At 37.6% G+C, this 19749-nt stretch overlaps 1 protein-coding gene across 4 annotated transcripts in view; it reads left to right on the top strand.

Moving 5' to 3' along the window:
- The first annotated feature begins 2235 nt into the window (after positions 1-2235).
- Positions 2236-19749, top strand: part of slc2a9l2 (solute carrier family 2 member 9, like 2) — a 131433-nt gene continuing 113919 nt past the window's right edge. Inside the window, exons 1-3 of one of the 4 annotated variants that reach the window (XM_044122796.1) lie at positions 2236-2328; positions 10358-10437; positions 17921-18025. In XM_044122796.1, coding sequence (XP_043978731.1) covers positions 10375-10437; positions 17921-18025 — 168 coding nt within the window. In that variant the 5' untranslated portion in view covers positions 2236-2328; positions 10358-10374. Of the gene's footprint in view, positions 2329-5751; positions 6084-10357; positions 10438-17920; positions 18026-19749 lie in introns of those variants that run through there. The other 3 variants (XM_044122793.1, XM_044122794.1, XM_044122797.1) reach the window with 3 other exon arrangements.

Raw genomic sequence — 19749 nt, 5'->3', positions numbered from 1 at the left:
TTTAGTTCAAAAAACATGTCTTTGATCCTCTGAGGTGGCTCCTGAAGTACTGATTGCAGCTGAAGTTCATGCCTTTGAAATGAAATTTGGTTTTGAAGCCCCTCAAAACACATTTTCTAGCGTTTTTCTCCCGTTCAACTTTCCCAATATTACCTTCTGCCCCCAACCTCTCTAGTTTCTGCAACTTGCATAACTCGTTTCAGTACTCTTTCCTCCAGATCTGTATTAGGAATCCTTTTCTTTTTGTAAGTCTTGTGTAATTTGATTTTGAGAAGCTGGTTAGCTGCAAGTCAATCATCAAAATTTAGCAGAACTGAGCTCTTGAAATGTCTTCGGAGTGTCTATGTGAATTTAACGTTTTAAATGTACCTAAAACATTTTCTATAACCACTGTTTTGACCAAACATTCCTCTTGCTAGTTTGATAATTAACCAAACCCAGCAGGAGAAAGTTGTAAACCCAGATTTGTGCAGATGTCTTAGGAATGCAAACTTAATGATGGGGAGAGGAAGAATTTCAGCTTCCATGTTTTGATATACAGTAACAAAGCCTGAATATTTTATTGTTAAACTGCTTTCACTCCAGTTTTACTTTTGCTAGAAAACAAACTTGAGTGTTCTTTTTTTTTTTTTTTTTTTGGGTGGAGCTGTCTTATTCCACAGCACGTTGAACATTAGATATCGTGTCAATGACATCCTTTATCTTTGTTTATTTTCCCGAGGTGCCTGATAAAACTACACAGATGAAGGGATTTAATGGCTCAGTCGATTTGCAAAGCCTCATGAACGTGTATTGGCACGATCCCTATCCGACCGAGGGGAAACAAATGATTATGTCCCATTTACAGCACCTATCATTGACATTTAACCCAGTGAGCACTGATGACTGTATTTACGCCGCTCTCATTCTAAACGCAGTAGTGAGCACAGTGAAAGGTGCACGGTGACAAATGTTTCATCATTGCAGCATAAATTTACATACCAGTCTAAATTTCACAAGATGTTTGTGGAATCGAAACTGTCTTTCAACACGATTGCTGCACTCTGTGCTGTAAACTGGATACATCATTTACATTTAGTCTAGAGTTTTATTATATTCATGCACAATACAGGATCTAAGTAAATGTTCGACTGATCTTTGATCTGTACGGTAATTGTGGAAGGAAAGGCATTTAAAGAGTGAAGCATTAGTTTGGGATTTTTTTGTTTTTGTTGTAGAATTGTGGATTTTTAAAACAAGAGGATGATGTGAAAGTCTTAGTATCTCGACAGATTTCTGCTGTCAAAACTGTCAACAAATGCAGCTATAAGCTTTAGAAATGCTCAAACAACTTTACCTCTGTCACCAGATTCAGCCTGGAGGGCTTTCGCCAGCTGCTGCAATAAATATTAAAATACAGGCAAGAATAAGCAAGAACAGTTAAGATTTCCAAAGTTTTACATCCATCCATCCATTTTCTTACACCCTTCTTCCCTAATGGGGTCGGGAGGGTTGCTGGTGCCTATCTCCAGCTGCGTCCCGGGCGAGAGGCGGGGTACATCCTCTTACATTTTTTAAACTATAGGATTGTAATTTTAAGCTCCCTCCACACAGATTCAATTCAGGACTCTGGCAAAAACAGCGTTTGACTGAAGTGGTGATGCACTAATCAACAGGCACAACATGCCTCACGGAAGTATGCTGGAAAACTTTTTCATTGTGCAGTTTGAAAAACAAATTTCTGCTGGAAAGGAAAAGTAGGAATAATTTGTTTTTTTACCCGTTTATCTTTGCAGGGTTGCAGATTGCCGCCTGACTCTGGAGGTGCAGCCTGGACACAGTGAACTGGTGATAAATAACAATCAGAAATCAGTACAGAAAAAAAAAATGAGCAGGAGTGGGGGCGGAGGGGGGACACGTTTCCAAAACAACGCTGTTAAAATATCCCAAAAATGCTAAATTATGACTCTAACAAATTGTGTTATCTCTTACTTAGCGCTTGTCAGTAACAGATTCATATTCTTTAACGAAACAAACCTTTTGATACCAAACGAAAACACACGAGTGCCGCTCTTATTTTCTTTCTTAGCGCAGTAGTTCTTTGTTTCTCAAGGTGGTAAGCAGTTGCAAGTTTGCAAAAAGGGTTGTATTATTTATCTTAATAATATTTTTGCACAGTTTGCTGCCAGAGGAGACCCAGTAACATAATCTGAGGAAGCATAGCGCGTGAGCATCACTTTTGGGTGGTCAAACCCGGATGTTCCCACAGTTCTCTGGTATAAGAGTTGACTCTAACACCGCGGAAGAAGATGCCATCCTGGGATTCCTCCAGCATCCTGCATGTAAAATGCAAGTAGAAAATGTACATTTGTTCTGCTGAAGTGTAGGAGTTAGCTCAAACTGTATTCTGGAGAAATAAAATTATAGTTACAAGTAAAAATGTTATCATTTTAAGAAGAGGTTGAATTAAACCGTTATGCTTGCATCGCAACTGTTAAATCAGGAATTAGACAATGGTCTGTGCTTATTAATGGGTTTTTAAGCCCTCGGTTATGTTTCATATGCTAGTAGCAGTAGCCTGCATAGTGCTAACAGGGGAAATGATTGACTTAAATGTTACGTAGGTGGGCTCCCTTAGCTGCACTCTGGTTACACCGTCTCTCCAATCACATTTTCTTCAAGTCCAGAGTCAGTAAATTAAGTTAGCCAGCTAGTTGTCATGTGATAATGCTGCCTTCTTAATTAGATGCCTACAGTGGTTTTTGTTTGGGGTTTCTACGGGACAGGGAGAGTCCAGCGGAAGGTAAGCTTCTTTTTTCATGTTTTAAACCTTTATATATATATATATATATATATATATATATATATATATATATATATATATATATATATATATATATATATATATATATATATATATATATATATATATATATATGCGTTGGAGCTTCGGAGTTTGTCCTACAATTCACTAAAACTTTGTTTCTAGTGAATTGTAGTAGTCACGGATGCTCTGGTCGTCCAAGGGAAGTCGATGTTTAACTCCTAGCGTTTGACTTCACCATTACTTTCCGCTGCTGCAGAAAGTAATGATGTCTGTGATTAAAGACTTGCGCTGTGGAAAAAAAATTCAGTGTTTGCGGTCTTAGAACAAAAAACACCGAGGCAGGCAAAGTTAGTCAAAACAGCTTCCTTCAAATGTTTACTTTTTCTTGTGGGAAAAACTGCAAACAGGACTTTTTTTTTTTTTTAAATAACCCCCAAACATTTATATTCTTCTTCCCACTCCTCCAGATTGGAGGACTGAGAGTTGTCTAGTCAACAGATTCTCTTCTCTTGGCTGCTTGTCTGATAGAAGTAGATGATCACCCCTCAGTAGATTTTGCAGTTGTGCATGTCTTATTTAAGTCTATCTAGCTGTTTTTTCCTTCCTCTTAGTAATTTTAGGCTACTTACCACTCAGATTTTTTAAAATACATTGAAATTTGATGTGCCGTGACAAAATGTGAAGGAACTTTAAGGACGTGAATATTTTCCCAATGCCATGTGTAAAATAAAGCAGAATTGGATCACGTGAGCTGCCTTCTCGCTCAAAGTCTTGCCCTCACTCTGAGTGTAACCCAAGGCTGGTGTTACCTAGACTCCAGAGACGTCCCAGAGGAGCTGCATCTCATTACAGAGCTCCTGACAAGACCGACAACAACGACTTAGAACCTCACACTATTTACAGTGTGAGGTATACTGACCTTTCTCTTTCCTGCTGCGTTCACAGTGGAGAATTGCGGTTCAGATGTTTGGCTGTGTGTCAAAGAACCTGATCTTTGTGGGACGGACGGAGAAGAAAGCAGTTATTGATCAGAGAAATTTTGCCACAGGAGAAAGTTTTTTGTTTTTTAAAGTTCTTCTGCTTTACTGTAACCGCTCCACTCGCACAGATGGATTGTTCTTCTAATTTTTTAATGATGTTGCGGTGGGATGACGGTGTGCATGTTGTCTTGACATGTAATCCTTTTGTTGTTTCTCCGCTCCGACCTGCAAGCCATCACTCCTGGGGTCTTCTCTGGACTTTGGCCGGTTGTGTTAATGAAGGGGCCGTTCTTCGTGCTCCTGATATAGTGACTGATCTGACTTCATTATTCCTGCAGGCTAAACAGGAGCCTTTCTACCAGCATGGCATTTTGTTCGTTCATCCTTTAGGCTCTCACTGTTTTTTTTCTCCTCTGTGACAAAATGCTCCTGGCACATGTTTTGCAAGGTAAGCGAACACGGACATCTGCACTAGGGCTTAATTACAATGACTCTTGATTCAGCTATTGTTCTCATTTCCGATTCCAGTGTTTGCATGCATTAAAGAGAATTTATCATGTTTTTTCTTCAAGTCTGAGTTTCTGACAAAGGAGAAATGTCGCTTTAGTATCACTTGCAAGCAAAATGCAAAGTGTGCACAAACGTACCCTGTTTTTGTCCTTACCCAGTGTCTGTCGACTTTAATTTACTAAGTTTTTATAAAAGATTTAGTGTCAAATAGGTGAAAAAAGTCTTTTTGCAACCACATTTAGCCTGCCACATGGATACATATGACCTAAAACCAGATTACTGTTATGCTGGTCCACTTATCTTCTTTGCGAAGAAGTCTTATTGGTCTGTCCCTGGTCAAACTGGTAATAGCTGGACAGCAACATGTCACATACAGAAAATAAAGTACATTCTGGATAGTGACTTTATAACTGACAGGGCTTTAAGTTTCTTCTTTTGGAGAGGTTGCCTGCTCCAGGGCTCATACGCTAATAATATTTTGCAAGGATATTGTTAGGATCTCAGGTTGTTTGATTGGTGTTTTAATTATTTTATTCTAATGTAATAATTTTGTATTCCTTAGTTTCTTTTTTTAAATGATCAATCGTGTTTCTGTTCTTCATCAATTCAATACTTCCTTTGTGATTCTAGTTTTTTATTGTTTGTTTCTTGTGTCTGGTTATTCTTTGCTTCTCTAGTTTAAATATGTTTCTTAGGCTTAGTTATTCTTTGGTGTCAGTTTTATTTCCTAATTCCTTGTGTTCTCTCTCTTGCCCCCTGTGCCATTTCTCTCTCTTTCTCTCTCACCTGTGACCCATTAGCTCATCAGCCCAGGTCTTTTGTTCCAGCATTCACACTCGCAGTATTTAAACCTGTCTTCTGCTCACTCTTTGCTGGTTCTCCCTGTTATTTTCCCAATTTCTTCCCTGTGTTCCCTGCTGAAATTTTCCTTGGATTTATGGTTTTTGTTCTGCTCTGGCTCCCCGTGTTCCCTGTGGGGCTTTTTTTCCTTGGAAGTTTTTGAAAAGTGTGGTGTGCATTTGTTTTCACTATCTTGAGTCAACGCTTTTTAAAAACCACAATTCACTGTAATTCTAATTTCTGTAAGTGTTTTGGAGTCGCACACAAAACATAAACCTCTTTTAAACTTACTTAGAAATTTCTGTTGTTGCTAATTAACAGTAAATACAGTAGATTATCAGCCTCATAAGATCAAAACAAGTATAACTTTTTTTTTTTATCTCAGGAAACAAAAAATATAAACCAAATTAAATAACTTACAACAAGGAACATCTCTACAATTTTATTCACATATGTCCTAAAAGTGTGTACTCTATGATTAAATTAGTTCATTGTATTTTTTATGACTAACGGTCAGCAATGATTTTTAAAATGTAATATCTTATAAAAATCCCAACATTTATCTTTGAATTTAATTTTATGTTACTTATTCGCATCGTGGTGTTTGTTATGCAAGATGGTATAGAGATTTGTTCATAGAGAGTAAACTGATGGAAATGCTGCCTTTAGTTTTGCCCTTATCTGGAATGCACCTGACTTGACTGTAATTACGACCCGACAAAAAGGGTCGAACATTCCCAGAGTTAATAATTTCTCAGTGTTATCGTGGTTATAGGTAATGTGAGGGCAGTTCTTTCAGTTCTTGCTCTGGCTGCACAGTCTGTACGCAGGTAAATGTACCGGCTGCACCTGCTTGTGTCTCTAATTTGTACAGAAACTCCAGCGGATCTCAACTTTTGCAGTCACTTTCCTGAGCTGGGACCTTTATGTAGAGGCGATTCAGTTTGGTAAATTATTCTAACTCTTGTTCTGCAGAAGCTCTGTCATTTTCTACTGCACAATGTCCATATGCGTGTTTTTACTTTTACTTTCTGGTCTGTTGTCATGCAAACAAAGAAAGAAAGTGTGTTTTTATAGTGTGAAGACAGTGAATGAAATGTTTTTATATGCATATTTACTTGATGCACATTTAGAAGGTGATGGGTTTTTCCCCCCCCCAAGACATGGGAAGCATATGATGCATTTACAGTATTAATGTCATTTAGATCTGTTGTAGTTCTGGCTTATATATTATGTAAACACTGAGACCTATCTCCTGTTATGTCTCATGTTGTGTGATTTCTGTGTGGCAGTAAATTCTAATTTAATTGCTCTTTGCATTTTCATTCTCCTGCATGTTTCTGCTCACGCTAAGTGTTACACAAGCTGAGAGTGACTATTATTACTAGTGTTTTGTTTGAATGTCAACCCAGTCAATGAGCCCTGAGAGGAGAAAAAAAATCACTTACTTTGTCTTGAAAGAGAGTGAAAAGGTGGCCTTTAGAAATATAGATGTAGAGAAATTAGGTTTGCTGCAGCTTTGCTTTCAGCGAGCTGAAAGGATGTTTAAAAAAAAAAAAAAAGTTGATTAAAGAGATTTCATAGTAGTGCATTCACAGCTTAAGTTGGTGAGAACATTACTTTCTCAAATTAGTACATCGTTAAAGAGACTGAAACTCTCCTGTAATGCAGCACTAATATGGATGTATCTTGAATAATTGTATCTGAATTTTTATTTAAAGGAAAAACTACAGCTCTAATCTAAAGTTTGGATAAATTCGACATGGACATAAATATCACATTCATTTGAGTTTTCCTTTTAAATACTTTTTCAATTTGTTGGAAAACTCTTTAGTCAAAAATTACTCCAGGACTGTGTTGATGGCTTAATGTGTGCTGTCTTTAGGACTTGCTTTGGGACCCGGATCCAGACATTAGAATGGTGATACTTATTAATATTTGAGTTTGTATGTGTAATTCTGGACCTCTCTAGATTTAAGAAAACCCATGTTAAATGAAACTTTATTAGCCCAACCACTGAAATTCCCTGTTAAATCAATCATCAGAAACAAAAACAACAGCTAAAGTAATGTAGCACAAGCCCAATGTAAAAACTGCATTAAAGTCCACGATGACTGCATGTAAACTAGTTAGAATGTGAAATAGCAAGTCTTAGAAATCATTGAAATCATAAAAAGTGTACTGGAAAATGGTCACTTTGCACTTGTGTTTTAAGCACATGGATTTTCTTTCCAGCAGCATCACGATGACGGTGTGATTACTGGGTTAGGGGGAATGCTAAGGTCAATACTCCTGACTTTTGATGGCCGGTGGTTTCCGCTTCATGTTAAACAAACATTAGCCAAATGACGCTTGTTACACTCTCAGGTTGTTTCAGCATTTTACTTGTGGCTGGTATTCTTCTTGAAATGTAGGCTAGTCTTACATTATGTACATAGTTTTTCATCTAGCAATTAAAACTTATTGCAGCTCATGTATCATGAGCTTTTAACTGCTCTGCTTTGTAGCAGAGGGTTTCTGATCATGGCTGAAGTTCAAAGTCTCACTTGTTATGTAATATAATTTCATCAGGGATGTGAATGAGTGTGTCTAAATGCTATTAGGTACACAAGAGGATTCCAGGAGTAACAAGTGATTCCTAAATGTAGATTTTAAGGAATGTTTTGTATTAATGTCCTCTGCAGCAAGTATAAGAAATAAATTGGGTCTTACAAAGTGAGGCAGTAACTGCTGACAAATACAGAGGCATTTCAATAACTGAGTTTAATTAAGATTGAGTCACTTACAGCTAATGAGGACTCCACATTCTCTTTTTTTTTGAAGGTCACAGTATTACAAACACTAATAAAAAATAAGTTTACTGTAGAAATGCTTTGCTTTGATCTACTTTAGGGGTCTGCAACCTGCGACTCTGGAGCCGCATGTCTTTCTTTTACATTCTATAATGCTTCTTAATGGCAAAAGTTGAAAAGAACAAGTTAATATTTTTAAATACAGGTATTAACAAATACAAGTTTTTAACCATTTTCAATCATTTCCTGCAACATTTGCACTAAATTTCCACAAAGAATGGCACTAAAAATACCAGTAATAAGCTTTTAGATCTGTTTTGTTTGTGATTGAGTTGGATCTGTAACTTATACATCTTTTTTAGGATGTATAAGTTACAGATCCCTGATCTACACATTTATGTCAAAGACTTTTGACTTGACAGATGTTCAGAAGACAGTCAGTGATGCCATCAACAAACAGAATAAGCCTCAAATTGTAATTCCCTTACAATACTGCTAATTACAATTGTTTTTTTCGTGTATTATTTATAAAAAAAAATTGAGTGGAAGGACAAAGGTGCAAGAAAATGATATTGGCCTCATTCTTTAGATCGGGGTGTCAAACATTTTTTCATTTTGTGCCAAATCAAGATCATGAATGTTCTTAAAGGGCCAGCTCTGTCAGGATGTATCGATAAAACCCGTTGTTAAAATATAAATAAATTCTTAAAATTTAATAATATTCAATCCCTGAAGAATTTTGTGATTGTTTTTGTGATTTTTTAGCAATAAAAGTCAAAGCGTTTGTGGTACTAATTTAGAAATATTTGTGCTTTTCATTACTTACCGTTTCATTATGGATTATAATTTGACATCAAGTAAATCTTAAGGAGCTGTTTAGCAGAAGTAAGAAAAGTAAAAAGTCACTTAGATCCAAAAATCTGCAATAAACTCACAATTATGTATTAGCGCAAAAAAGTGCAGGGATTCGTTGGTTTTGTGTGAATTTCCATGATAATTCGCAAGAAATAGGAAGCAGTAAATGGATAAAAACTGCTTTGATTTGATTGATAAAATGATATTTAAGCATGCCCTTTATCTGGACATAAATAGAACACACGGTTCTATTTATGTGTCACATGAGAGTCTAGAAGGCCACATAAAAGTGTCTTATCTGGGTTGAGGACAAAACAAACTGGAGTCTTGCTCAAATGTACTTTTCAGTTGAAAGCACATTTTGAATTTCATTTTGAAATCAAAGTTACAGAGTGTTAATCGGGTCCCAAACTCCAGTCCTCAAGGGCCACTGTCCTGCAGATTTTAGATGTGCCACAAGTACAAAACATTGTAATGAAATGGTTTAATTACCTCCTCCTTGTGTGGATCAGTTCTCCAGAACCTTAATGACCTAATTATTCTATTCAGGTGGTGCAGCAGAGGCACATCTAGAAGTTGCAGGACTGCGGCCCTGGAGGATTGGAGTTTGACACTTGTGCTTTAAGGGAATTCCGACTTTAATTGTGCAGCTAGACTTTTTCCTAACAAAAGTACCTGTTTTAATTGCTATGGTACCACTGGGCTTGATTGATCAGCTAACTGGCCCTATAAAGAATTTGTGGAGTATTGTGAAGAGAAAGATGGGATGTGTCCAACTCAGTATAAACAAGCTGAAGGCTTCCATCATAGCAACCTGGGTTTTAAGACCTCAGCGGGACAAGAGACCAAATGCTACTACACACTGATGCATACACACTGATGCAGTAAAACCCAGCCAAGTATTCAGCCCTTTTTCTGAACCTAACTTCCATTAGAGCAGCATTTCTGTACTAAAAATCCCTTTTTATTGAAATGAATGCTTACAATATCTTACTCTCTGTGTATTGAGTCTATGTAATATGTTAGTTTTATTCTTGGAATTAAATTAAAGAAGGAAATAGCCTTTTGCCAGTATAGTTAATCACTGAGATCAACTTGTAAATTGTGGACAGGCCAGCTTCCACTGTTCAGCGGTGGAGTGTTGTTGCATTTAAATCCTCTAGGGGGCAGAGTCACTCTGTAATCCGATGCGCTGGACATCTGTGGATTTCCCACACTGTGTTGCTGACAAAATCTTTAATTTTCTCTTATTTGAAGGTTGGAAACAGGCAGTGATTCATGCTGTAGTCTGATTGGGTTTTATCTCTTATTTGAATCTCATTAAAACTTTACATGGAGGGCACTAACTCAGGATTCCACAATCCTGAGGTGCTTTCTGCAAGCTTCTGCATGCACAGTCACTTCCTTTGCAGCAGATGTTTCCATGTTTCCATCAACTTGCATAAAAAAAAAAAATAAAAAAAATAAAATCTTACTTCCCCAAAAGTTGTTGTGAAATGACCCCAGCTCCCCTGTGGGTGTGTTTCCTAGCAGTGACGTTTCTCATATGATGTATTGTGACCGTCTCGTTTTAGGTTGCTGAAACTTCATCATGGACAAGCCGGACAGCCAGGATGACCACAAAATGAACGACTCACAGAAAACCCCTGAAAAGGTGAGGCTGATACAGGTGGAAGTTATTTTTTCTGACAAGCACCAAATGACCTGAAATGGTAGATTTTTTTCCCAAAGAATTATGTTCTACTGCTCGATTGTTGATGGATTCCAAGCATGGCACCTATAGCACTATGTAGGTCAAGAAACAAATCACACATCCAGGACACTTGTTTTATTATTTTCTTTTTTGGACCCATTTTTTTGCCCCAATTTTGCTCTTTCTAAGTTGCACAGTGTTTGCCCCACAATCATAAAAATTATCATTTTTATGACAACTTGTATTAGTATTCAAAATGAGATTATATTGTTGTATTGGCAAAATGCATTTCTCCTTCAGGCAAATTAAATCACACATCCAGGACACTTGTTTTATTATTTTCTTTATGACCATCTGTGTTTGTGTATTAATACTGTTGCTATTCATAAGGGCTCTTTTCAAAATGTTAGGTTTTTGTAGCTTAAACAGATGAGACCAAGATAAATAATTTCAGAAGTTTGATGTGTTATTTGTCTTGTGCAATCCATCTGAAGAAAATGGACACATTTGAGAGAAAAACCTGAGAAATAGAAATCTTTCATGAAACTTGATTGGATGAATATTTTAATTACAATTCAGCCTTCAAATCTTTTGCACTCTGTAAGTATCTCTCAGTTCAGTTTTTTGGTGTTCTATCCATCCATCAAGCCACCTACCACGGATTCAAGGCAACTTTATTTATTAGCTCCATTATTACAGGGGGCAATCAATCCAAGTGGCCCTAAAGGACACTAAAGGCAAAGAGAAGACATTTCTTGAAACACAGTCAAATGTCAAACCATTAAAAGCATTGTATAAAAGTATTAATTATTAAAATAAATATTAAAATGCCCCTCTAAATCAAATTCTAATGGTCAGTCTGACATTATCTAACTGTTCGATTGTCAGATTGTTTAATTGCTGTAAACAAAGATGTTTTAAGTCTTGATTTAGAGGAACATCTCTGTACGTGTCAGGTTTTAAGGGAGTTTGTTCCAGAGATGAGGTCTATCAAAACTTAATGCCACTTCACCTTGTTTAATTTCAGTTCTGAGGTTTCTAAAGGTGTAAGGAGGATACTTCATATTTAACAAACAAATCAGAAACATGTTTCAGTTCTAGGCCACTGGCCGCTTTATAGGCCAACGCATAAATTTTTCAAATCTAGTCTTTGAAAAACTGAAAAACTGCCATTGTAGTGAGCTGATGTCATCCATTTACCTAATGAACTACTTGTAACTTGTTGTTGAGGGTCATGTCTGTAGTTGGCATTGTGTAATGACACATTAAAATCCAATGGAGTGACAAGTCTAACACCAAAACTCACCTACAGTAGAAAATGGCCTTTGAAAAACTGTCCACTTCAAGTGAAAAAGGTTATTTTTGTCCAATTTAAAGAGAGAGTAGAAGCGAAATGGGCTTCACAATCCTGACAGCCACAGAATACGTCTTGGATATCTCGTAACATCCAGACAGTCTCGAAACAAATTCAATATGTATTAAAAATTTTCCAGTTACATTCAGTTCACATGAATTGTTAAGGTCCGACATTATTAATGTACAAAACCCCACGTCTTCCTCACCTAGCGAATAACAATGTACTCGAACAAAAGACCAAATTTCTCAGCTTTTTTTATGCCATATGCTACTACTGCAGTAAAATACACATGTATTTGAAGGCTTTATTCAAATCTTAAACGGACGCCCATAAATATGGAGTGGGCTTTACTTCCATTGGATTAAATTAGGTTCATTTTGCCGAAAGACTACTATCAGAGGCCATCCCACTGAAAAGCTACATAGTTGTCGTGAAGAAGGATAATTAAAAAAAACAGGCACAAAAAGAAAGATAAATGAGTTACATCTCAAAGGTCGTCTTCCTGACCTCAGGAAACACAATTCCAAACTGGGATAAACCCAATGAGAAGGTGAACCAGTTAACACGGAGAGCAACAAGGGTAAAAGAACACGGACACAGGCAGTGACCGCAGCACGGAGGTCAATGAAGCGCCTGATAAACTATTAGTAGAACTGATGAATAAATGCAGCAATCAGGATTGATATAACCACTGACTGGTGAAGTGAATGACAGTCATCATCTCTTCTCATCCCACCTGTTTGAAGGTGGCATATATCGGGCAGGAAGTTGACATCATGTCATCGATTCAGGAATAATCGGCAGGCACAACGATTTGAGTGGGTTTAACAAACTGGCAGGAGGATGACCAAAGAAGAAACTGTGAACTGGTGAAAGGGTCACGGGGGGGTCAAGGCTTTTGATATGAGGAGCGAGGAGAAGGTTTGAGCTAACCAACAAACTACTGTAGTTGAAATTGCTGCTGAACTTATTGCCAGTTCTGCTGGAGAAGTGTCAAAATACACACTGCAGAATAGTCTGATGTGTATGTGAGTGTACAACCCCAGGCCAGTCAGACTCATACTGGTCATAATGTTATGCCTGATCAGAGTGGATTGTGTATGAGGATGAAATGCAATAAAACATGCACAACATACAACACATTATGCTCGTTTAAAAATTCTGTTTTGATTAAATAGGTTCTAAATATTATAAATGTTACTTTACATGGATTATCTAATGACTTTTTAAGTTAAAATATTAGTAGTTTTTATGTCTAACTGGCCATAAGCTATTATTTATTCCATGTACGCATATGCTCTTCAGTTTAATTTATTTTCAGTGCCCAACAGTGCATAGAGTATGTCATTGTGTTGTGTTTGCTTTGCAGTGTGCACACACTTCCCACATCTCTAATTACCATACTTCATTCTAGCAGGCTTAGTTTCACCACCCCTTTGGTCTGTCTGTGCAGAATTCAGACCCTTCCTTCAATATTGCAAAGAACTCAATGACCTTGTAATTACACCGATGGCGCAGCATTCTAATAAACACCGCCATGAATTAGAGGATTGAAATTCAAACTGAGAGCATTTCTGAGACAAATAGAAGCAATGAACAGGCCCAGACCTGTGGTGAGAGGACACATATATATACATATACTAGGAATCCATTTGCTAGAAAGTTAAACATACTGATGAGCAATTTAGACAGTTTGTGACCTTTGACACAAAACAGTGCAAGAATGCTATAAAATCAGCTTTACTTAAAAACTAGCCTCTCCACAGTACTGAATGTCTGCACAGCAACCCCATGTGTATAGGATTGTTCAAGGAACTAACAATGTGGAATCCCACTTGCAGTGGTAATAAGTGGGTAAAGAATGGGCTGTACTGGCAGTAATCACAGCAGCTGTTCATCTAAGGTAGCACAATCCACAGTGAGTTTCTTGGTCAGTCTTGCTCTAAAAGAAACATATGATTTCTTCTGCCCTGCCACTGAGTCTGGCAATGCAAATAGAAATTTCTGTTTCAAGACAATTGGCTGAAAGGAAAATTGCATACCATCAACTTCTCCTTTGCCATTTAGATTTCTGACCCCCTGATGGAAAATGGTCAGATCAAACCTTAAACAGAAACTCGTGTATGGAAATACTGAAATTGTTTCTTGGAATATTAACGTTTATTGTGGCATGGAGAAAAGAGCGTGGTGTTATGCAGCTGTACGACCACATAAGATTTTAAGAAAATTACACGTGTAGATCTCTCAGTAACTCTCCGTTTTGTTTCTTTAAGATCTTTTTTTCACATTTGTGCAAAATTGATGGTACCCCAAAACCCCCACTATGGTCACTGAAATATATTGAAATCAACAAAAGTAATAATATGTGTTTTTTTCCCCCCCAAAACTAACCAATGACAATCAGGCATTTCTTATGAATTGTAGTTCAACTGAATCGTTTTTTTTTTTTTTTTTTTACAAAAACCAATGAAACAGGCCTGAAGAAAAAAGAACTTTATATTTTGTTGCATAAACTTTTGAGGCAGTCACTGTAATCCATTTTCTGTAGCTGTCAATGAGACTGAGACTGCAGCCATCCACAGATATCTGGGCCCAGTCCTCGTGGGCTCCAGTTGTCTCAGGTTGCTTTTTCCAGATGGCATGTTTCTTCTCCTTCCTCTATAACCTGAGTTTTGTCTCATGTGTCAAAAGGACATTCTCCCAGAAGCTTCGTGGCTCGTAACCATGAAATGTGGCCAGTCAAGGTCCAGTTTTCTCCTTGGATGTCTTCCATGAAGTTCGCTTTGGCATAATGATAACAGATGGTGTGATCTGGCACTGATGCACCTTAACCTTGAGGTTTACCTTTACTTTCTTTAGAGGTTGTTTTGGGGTCTTTAGTTAACACTCATATTATCCTTCTCTTTAATTTGTCATCAATTTACATCATTATTGTCCTGTGTTACGTCCACAAAGGGCACAACATAATTGAGGACACGAAGGCAAAAATGAGGATTCAAAAAGTAATTTTTATTTAAAAAATCTCTTGATCTTTTCTTTCAGTTCAGCTTCTTTTGATTTCTCGTGGAGGAAAAGAGAGAATTAAATCCTCAGTTCCTCAGTGTCCCCCCACCCAAAAAAGGAAAACAAAAATCCCAAAGTATACACAGAAAGTTGGACCTGGTGAGCCGATCAAAAAGAACAAATCGGTACAGCAGGGGGCCAACCCTACACAGGGCCGTCGAAGCCCCTGCTAGTACCGGACTACAGGGAAAAAGAAACTACTGCAAAGGAAAAATCGAAAACAGGACAACCGACCCCACCAGGTCAAAATCCCAACGAAAAAAAAAAACAGCAACCAAACAAACGGCTAACAAAACTACCGTGTGGCGGGCTGGAGACGTGTCAGCGCGTCAGAACGCATCCATCCTCGGTGTTTGTTGGGAGTGGGCGTCGCCCTTTAACTGGCGTAACCCAGCCTATTTACAGGCGGTTCAACAGCGTCACAAATTAACGGGACCAAATTACAAAAAGAAAGAATTATCTAAACTCCAAAGTATATTAAACAACAAAAAATCATGCAACTAAAGTCAATACAAAACAATCCAGGAGAGAAAATAGACAAAAATAAATGGTGTTGTGTGCCAAAAGCACATAACACCATGTCACCAAACAGCATACCGACGACTTGTCAACCTTTAAATAGACTGACTGTAAGCTTGAATTGTACCTGAGGTCACATTGTTTAACATTTTTTCAATTTTTGTCCAGGTCTGTTTCATTAGTTTTTATTTTTTAATTTTTTAAATGATTCTGTTGAACCAGATTTCAAAAAGCAATGTCTGATTTTTATTTGTTAATGGTCAGTACATTTTTATTCCTTGCCTTTGTCAGTTTCAGGTTGGTTCAGTCACCATCGCGTTCTTTTCGGTCATTAAAAGAGAGGCACCAATAGGTGGTGTGTTTTATTGTTCCATGTGTGTATAGGAACAATAAAGCACACTTTTTCATCTTCATGTGTTCATATTATCAATAAATCAAACTTAGGGGAAGAGTCAATAATAACAGCGTGACGGTGGACGGTTCTGATGCTGCTAGTTTCTGGGGTCACCCCTCTTGAAAACACACACAGAATATGTCTAACTCTAACCCTATCAGCACCTATATCAGACTTCAAAGGGTTATATTTTTGTCAATTTCACAGTATTATTATTAAGGTATAACACTTTTCAGAAGAAGTTCCTGGAAGATTTAAAACATTTAAATATCCCTCGAGCCTTTTCGAGCCATAACTATTAGCCATAACTAACACATCAATGTTAAAGTATGAGTCACGATGCTCATTAATACCCCTCACCATCTTCACAGTCTTACTCCCCAAATGCCATTCTTGCATTCTGAGTATGTGATAATGTAAATGCATCATGAATCTGCTCAGTACATTCATATTCTCCAGAGCAACATGGCCTAATGATGCTGTGACATTTCTTTCTGCACCCTCCATTAGGAGAAACATTAGAATTTTGTCTGAGTGCCAATACATTTTTATCTTTGCACGGTTAATAACTTTTAATCTGTTGAATAAATCTTAAGATGTTTATGATTTGCAACATCCAACGTGTCTAGGAGTGTGGGACAATATTCTGATTTCCTGCATTGCATATTGAGAGGTTTTTTGTGAGCTATGATGTACAGGATTACACTTGAGTCTAAAGCAAGAGTTCATTCTGAAACACGAGTCATCTAACGTCACATCTTGTTCACATCAGAAACTCAGGACTGCTGGTTTATGGCATTAATAGAGTTCTTGTTCAGGTGGTTTTTACTGTGGCTTACAAAGGCATTTATTCCTCTTGAGGCTTAATCATGTTATCACTTGATTACCACAACCTTCAGTTGATTGTATTGGGAGTATATGTGAGAGAGTAACACATTTAAATTGAGCCCCACTAGTTATTAGTTTGTAGAACTACCTTTTGCTCCAATGTCAGTGGCACTTCTTTTGGCTTAGCAACCACAAGTCAGTGTTTTGCACATGAGCCAAAGCAAAATTTTGAATAATCTGATTAGATAAACTGGGGCTGCACAGTGGCGCAGTTGGTAGAGCTGTTGTCTTGCAGCAAGAAGGTCCTGGGTTTGATTCCTGGCCCGGGGTCTTTCTGCATGGAGTTTGCATGTTCTCCCTGTGCATGGTGGGTTCTCTCCAGGTTCTCTGGCTTCCTCCCACAGTCCACAAAGATGAAAATTCTCCCTAGGTGTGAGTGTGTGTGTGAATGGTTGTTTGTCCTGTCTGTTTTCTGTGTTGTCCTGCGACAGACTGGCAACCTGTCCAGGGTGAACCCGCCTCTCGCCCGGAACGTTAGCTGGGGATTGGCACCAGCAATCCTCCCGACCCCATTAGGGACACAGGGTGAACAGAAAATGGATGGATGGATGACTAGATAACCTTCTGCTAAATATTTTCTCTGTCCCTTACATGCCTTGTTTGACCTGTGCTGTGGATTTCCACAGGTCTTGAAGAGTTATCACCAACCCTTTGGCTGCTTCTCCATTTCTGTTTGTGTGTTGAGCCATGTTTTGGCTGGTCTGCAGTTGTATTGAATTAAAATACATTAAACATTGCTCTTAGAGATGGTGTGCTTAGAATGTTGTTAGAACCTCACCAATGATGGCATAGTTACTTTGAAAAAGCAACTTTAATCAGATTACTGATTACTCCTTGAAAAAGTAACTTAGATTACTGACTACGTGATTTGAAAAGTAAGTAAGTTACATTGAAAGTAACTTTTTAGTTATGTTCAGCAGCTGCTAACAACAACTGTCCTCCACCTGTGAAAATTATATTGATCTTTGCCAAAACGTAATTACAAGTTATTGATGGTAACACCAACAATGTGTCTCCACTTATATGGTTGAACTGAAGGGGAGATTGCTTAATGGTGACAACAGTACAAAAAATACCAAACAAAACTTTAGTAATTCGTGCGTGTTTTTGTCTGGAAAATTATAAATTTTTGTCCCCCATTGATTTGACTTTCTTTGATAAATCTTTTGTCTGTTTGACTAGCATGAAAATCTGAGTTTTGTCCTTTCTGTCTTCCCTCTTAGAAGCAACCTCTCACAACCTGCCTGTTCAGCGCAGCCTTCTTCGGGGCACTGGGTTCATCTTTTCTTTACGGCTATAACCTCTCTGTGGTCAATGCACCTGCTACGGTGAGTAAAGTTAAACTATTAGCATGCCGTTAGATAGCCCATTGTTACTGGAAGGCAGCATTGATTCATCTTGTTTTCTCATTTTTTATCTTGTTAGCTCCGCTAGAAATCAATAAATGTTAATCTAGATGTGGCTTTAGATTCAGAGTCAGGCGTTGCTAATACTTCAGCTGAATGAAGATTAATATGTTGCTGAAAAAATAGAACTTAAATGTTTATTACGCTCGCCTATAAAAACGTAGCCGAAACACAGAACATGCTGAAAACCATTTATGATGCACAGCTAAACAGAAGGGAGCTGGATTGATGAAATTTCGTTCCATATGCCTGAAGATTATTGCTTATTCAGTGACAGTTCTGGTGAAAACTATCATGGATAATTGTAACAAATATCAATGCAGTGCAGATTTTGGAGTGATACTGACGCTCCAAAATCAGACTTTTTCCCATATTTTTTTATCAAGACTGTTAAAAAGACCTTTATCATGACATTTGGCAGAGTTGAAATATTCTTTTACCCTGCAGCTGATGCAGGTCGATAGATCGTTAAACCATTTCTCAATGCAATTTATAACCCTGAAGCTCTAATGACGCAGACTATTTAGATGCACATCAGTGCCTTTCAAATGATGATCGCTTTATGTGAATGACTTCACTTTGCTCCAGCAGAACTTAGTAAGTTTTTAAAATAAACAATTAATAATTCATAAAATGTTATCACCATTAGAATATTAAATGTAATGCATTCTTTTGGAATAGGAAATGTGAGTAACTTTGTGCTGAGCTTCTGCCTGCAGCCAGTGATATGTTATTCAGTTCGCTGTGAGACTGTCTCTCCTCTGGAAACATAAACAATAGGTAGGAACAGTCTAATCTATCTTTATTAACTCAGCTCTGAGTCAGACTAAGAAAAGAGCACGATAAGAGTTAAAGACGAGCACAGTGCACCTGATTAGTACAATAAACTCACATGTTTTTTCAGTAAGTGAGCACACATGGCAGTCTTTGAAACAGTGTATCAGAAGGTTAATCCCAGATGTCAAAACTATTAAACGATTAGCACTCCAAAAATGTTCTTCCTTATTTACCAGAAACCAACTTTTTCTATTTAAGGAAGGTACCTTTCAAGCTTTCATTTCTGAATATATGTTTAGAAATTGCTTAGAATGGAAAGATAATTGCATTGTCTTTTTTTTTATTTTTGTTGAATCCAATTTTCAGGGGCTTTTCTGTTCCAGTCCAAGAAATAGAAACAAACCTTGCATTTTCAGAGGTTAGACTTTCTAACATAGCCTGGTGTTTGTTCAAAGGTAATTAGATTCCCCACAGGTCATTTAATTAGTATTCAGAGATTACAGCCATCGGCTCTTTGGTTGCCCACAGACAAAGGCAACGCTGCGCATAACTCAAAATTACTTCTTTTTTTGCGCCTTCTAGAAGCACATGAGTGTGTGGACCCTCAGTTGTGGCTTTTCAGTCTGTTATAACCTCAGCCAGAACTACAGCATGCCGTGTCACTTATTAGTAAAGACTGTAGCTGAAAATGCAACCATTTTTCTGTACTGGTTATTGTGATACTGCTTGTGACAGTATACAAGGCTCATAATATCAACTACAAAATATACATATACATGCATGGCTTTTGTCTGTAAACAGAAAAGATGTGGTCCTAAAGCTATTTAGTGCTGTCTTGTACTAAAATGTATTTGGGACAAAGCATTTTT

This window comes from Gambusia affinis, linkage group LG07, assembly GCF_019740435.1.
Source record: "Gambusia affinis linkage group LG07, SWU_Gaff_1.0, whole genome shotgun sequence".
In the NCBI taxonomy this organism is placed as follows: Eukaryota; Metazoa; Chordata; class Actinopteri; order Cyprinodontiformes; family Poeciliidae; genus Gambusia; species Gambusia affinis.
This window is presented reverse-complemented; position numbering and strand designations above follow the sequence as displayed.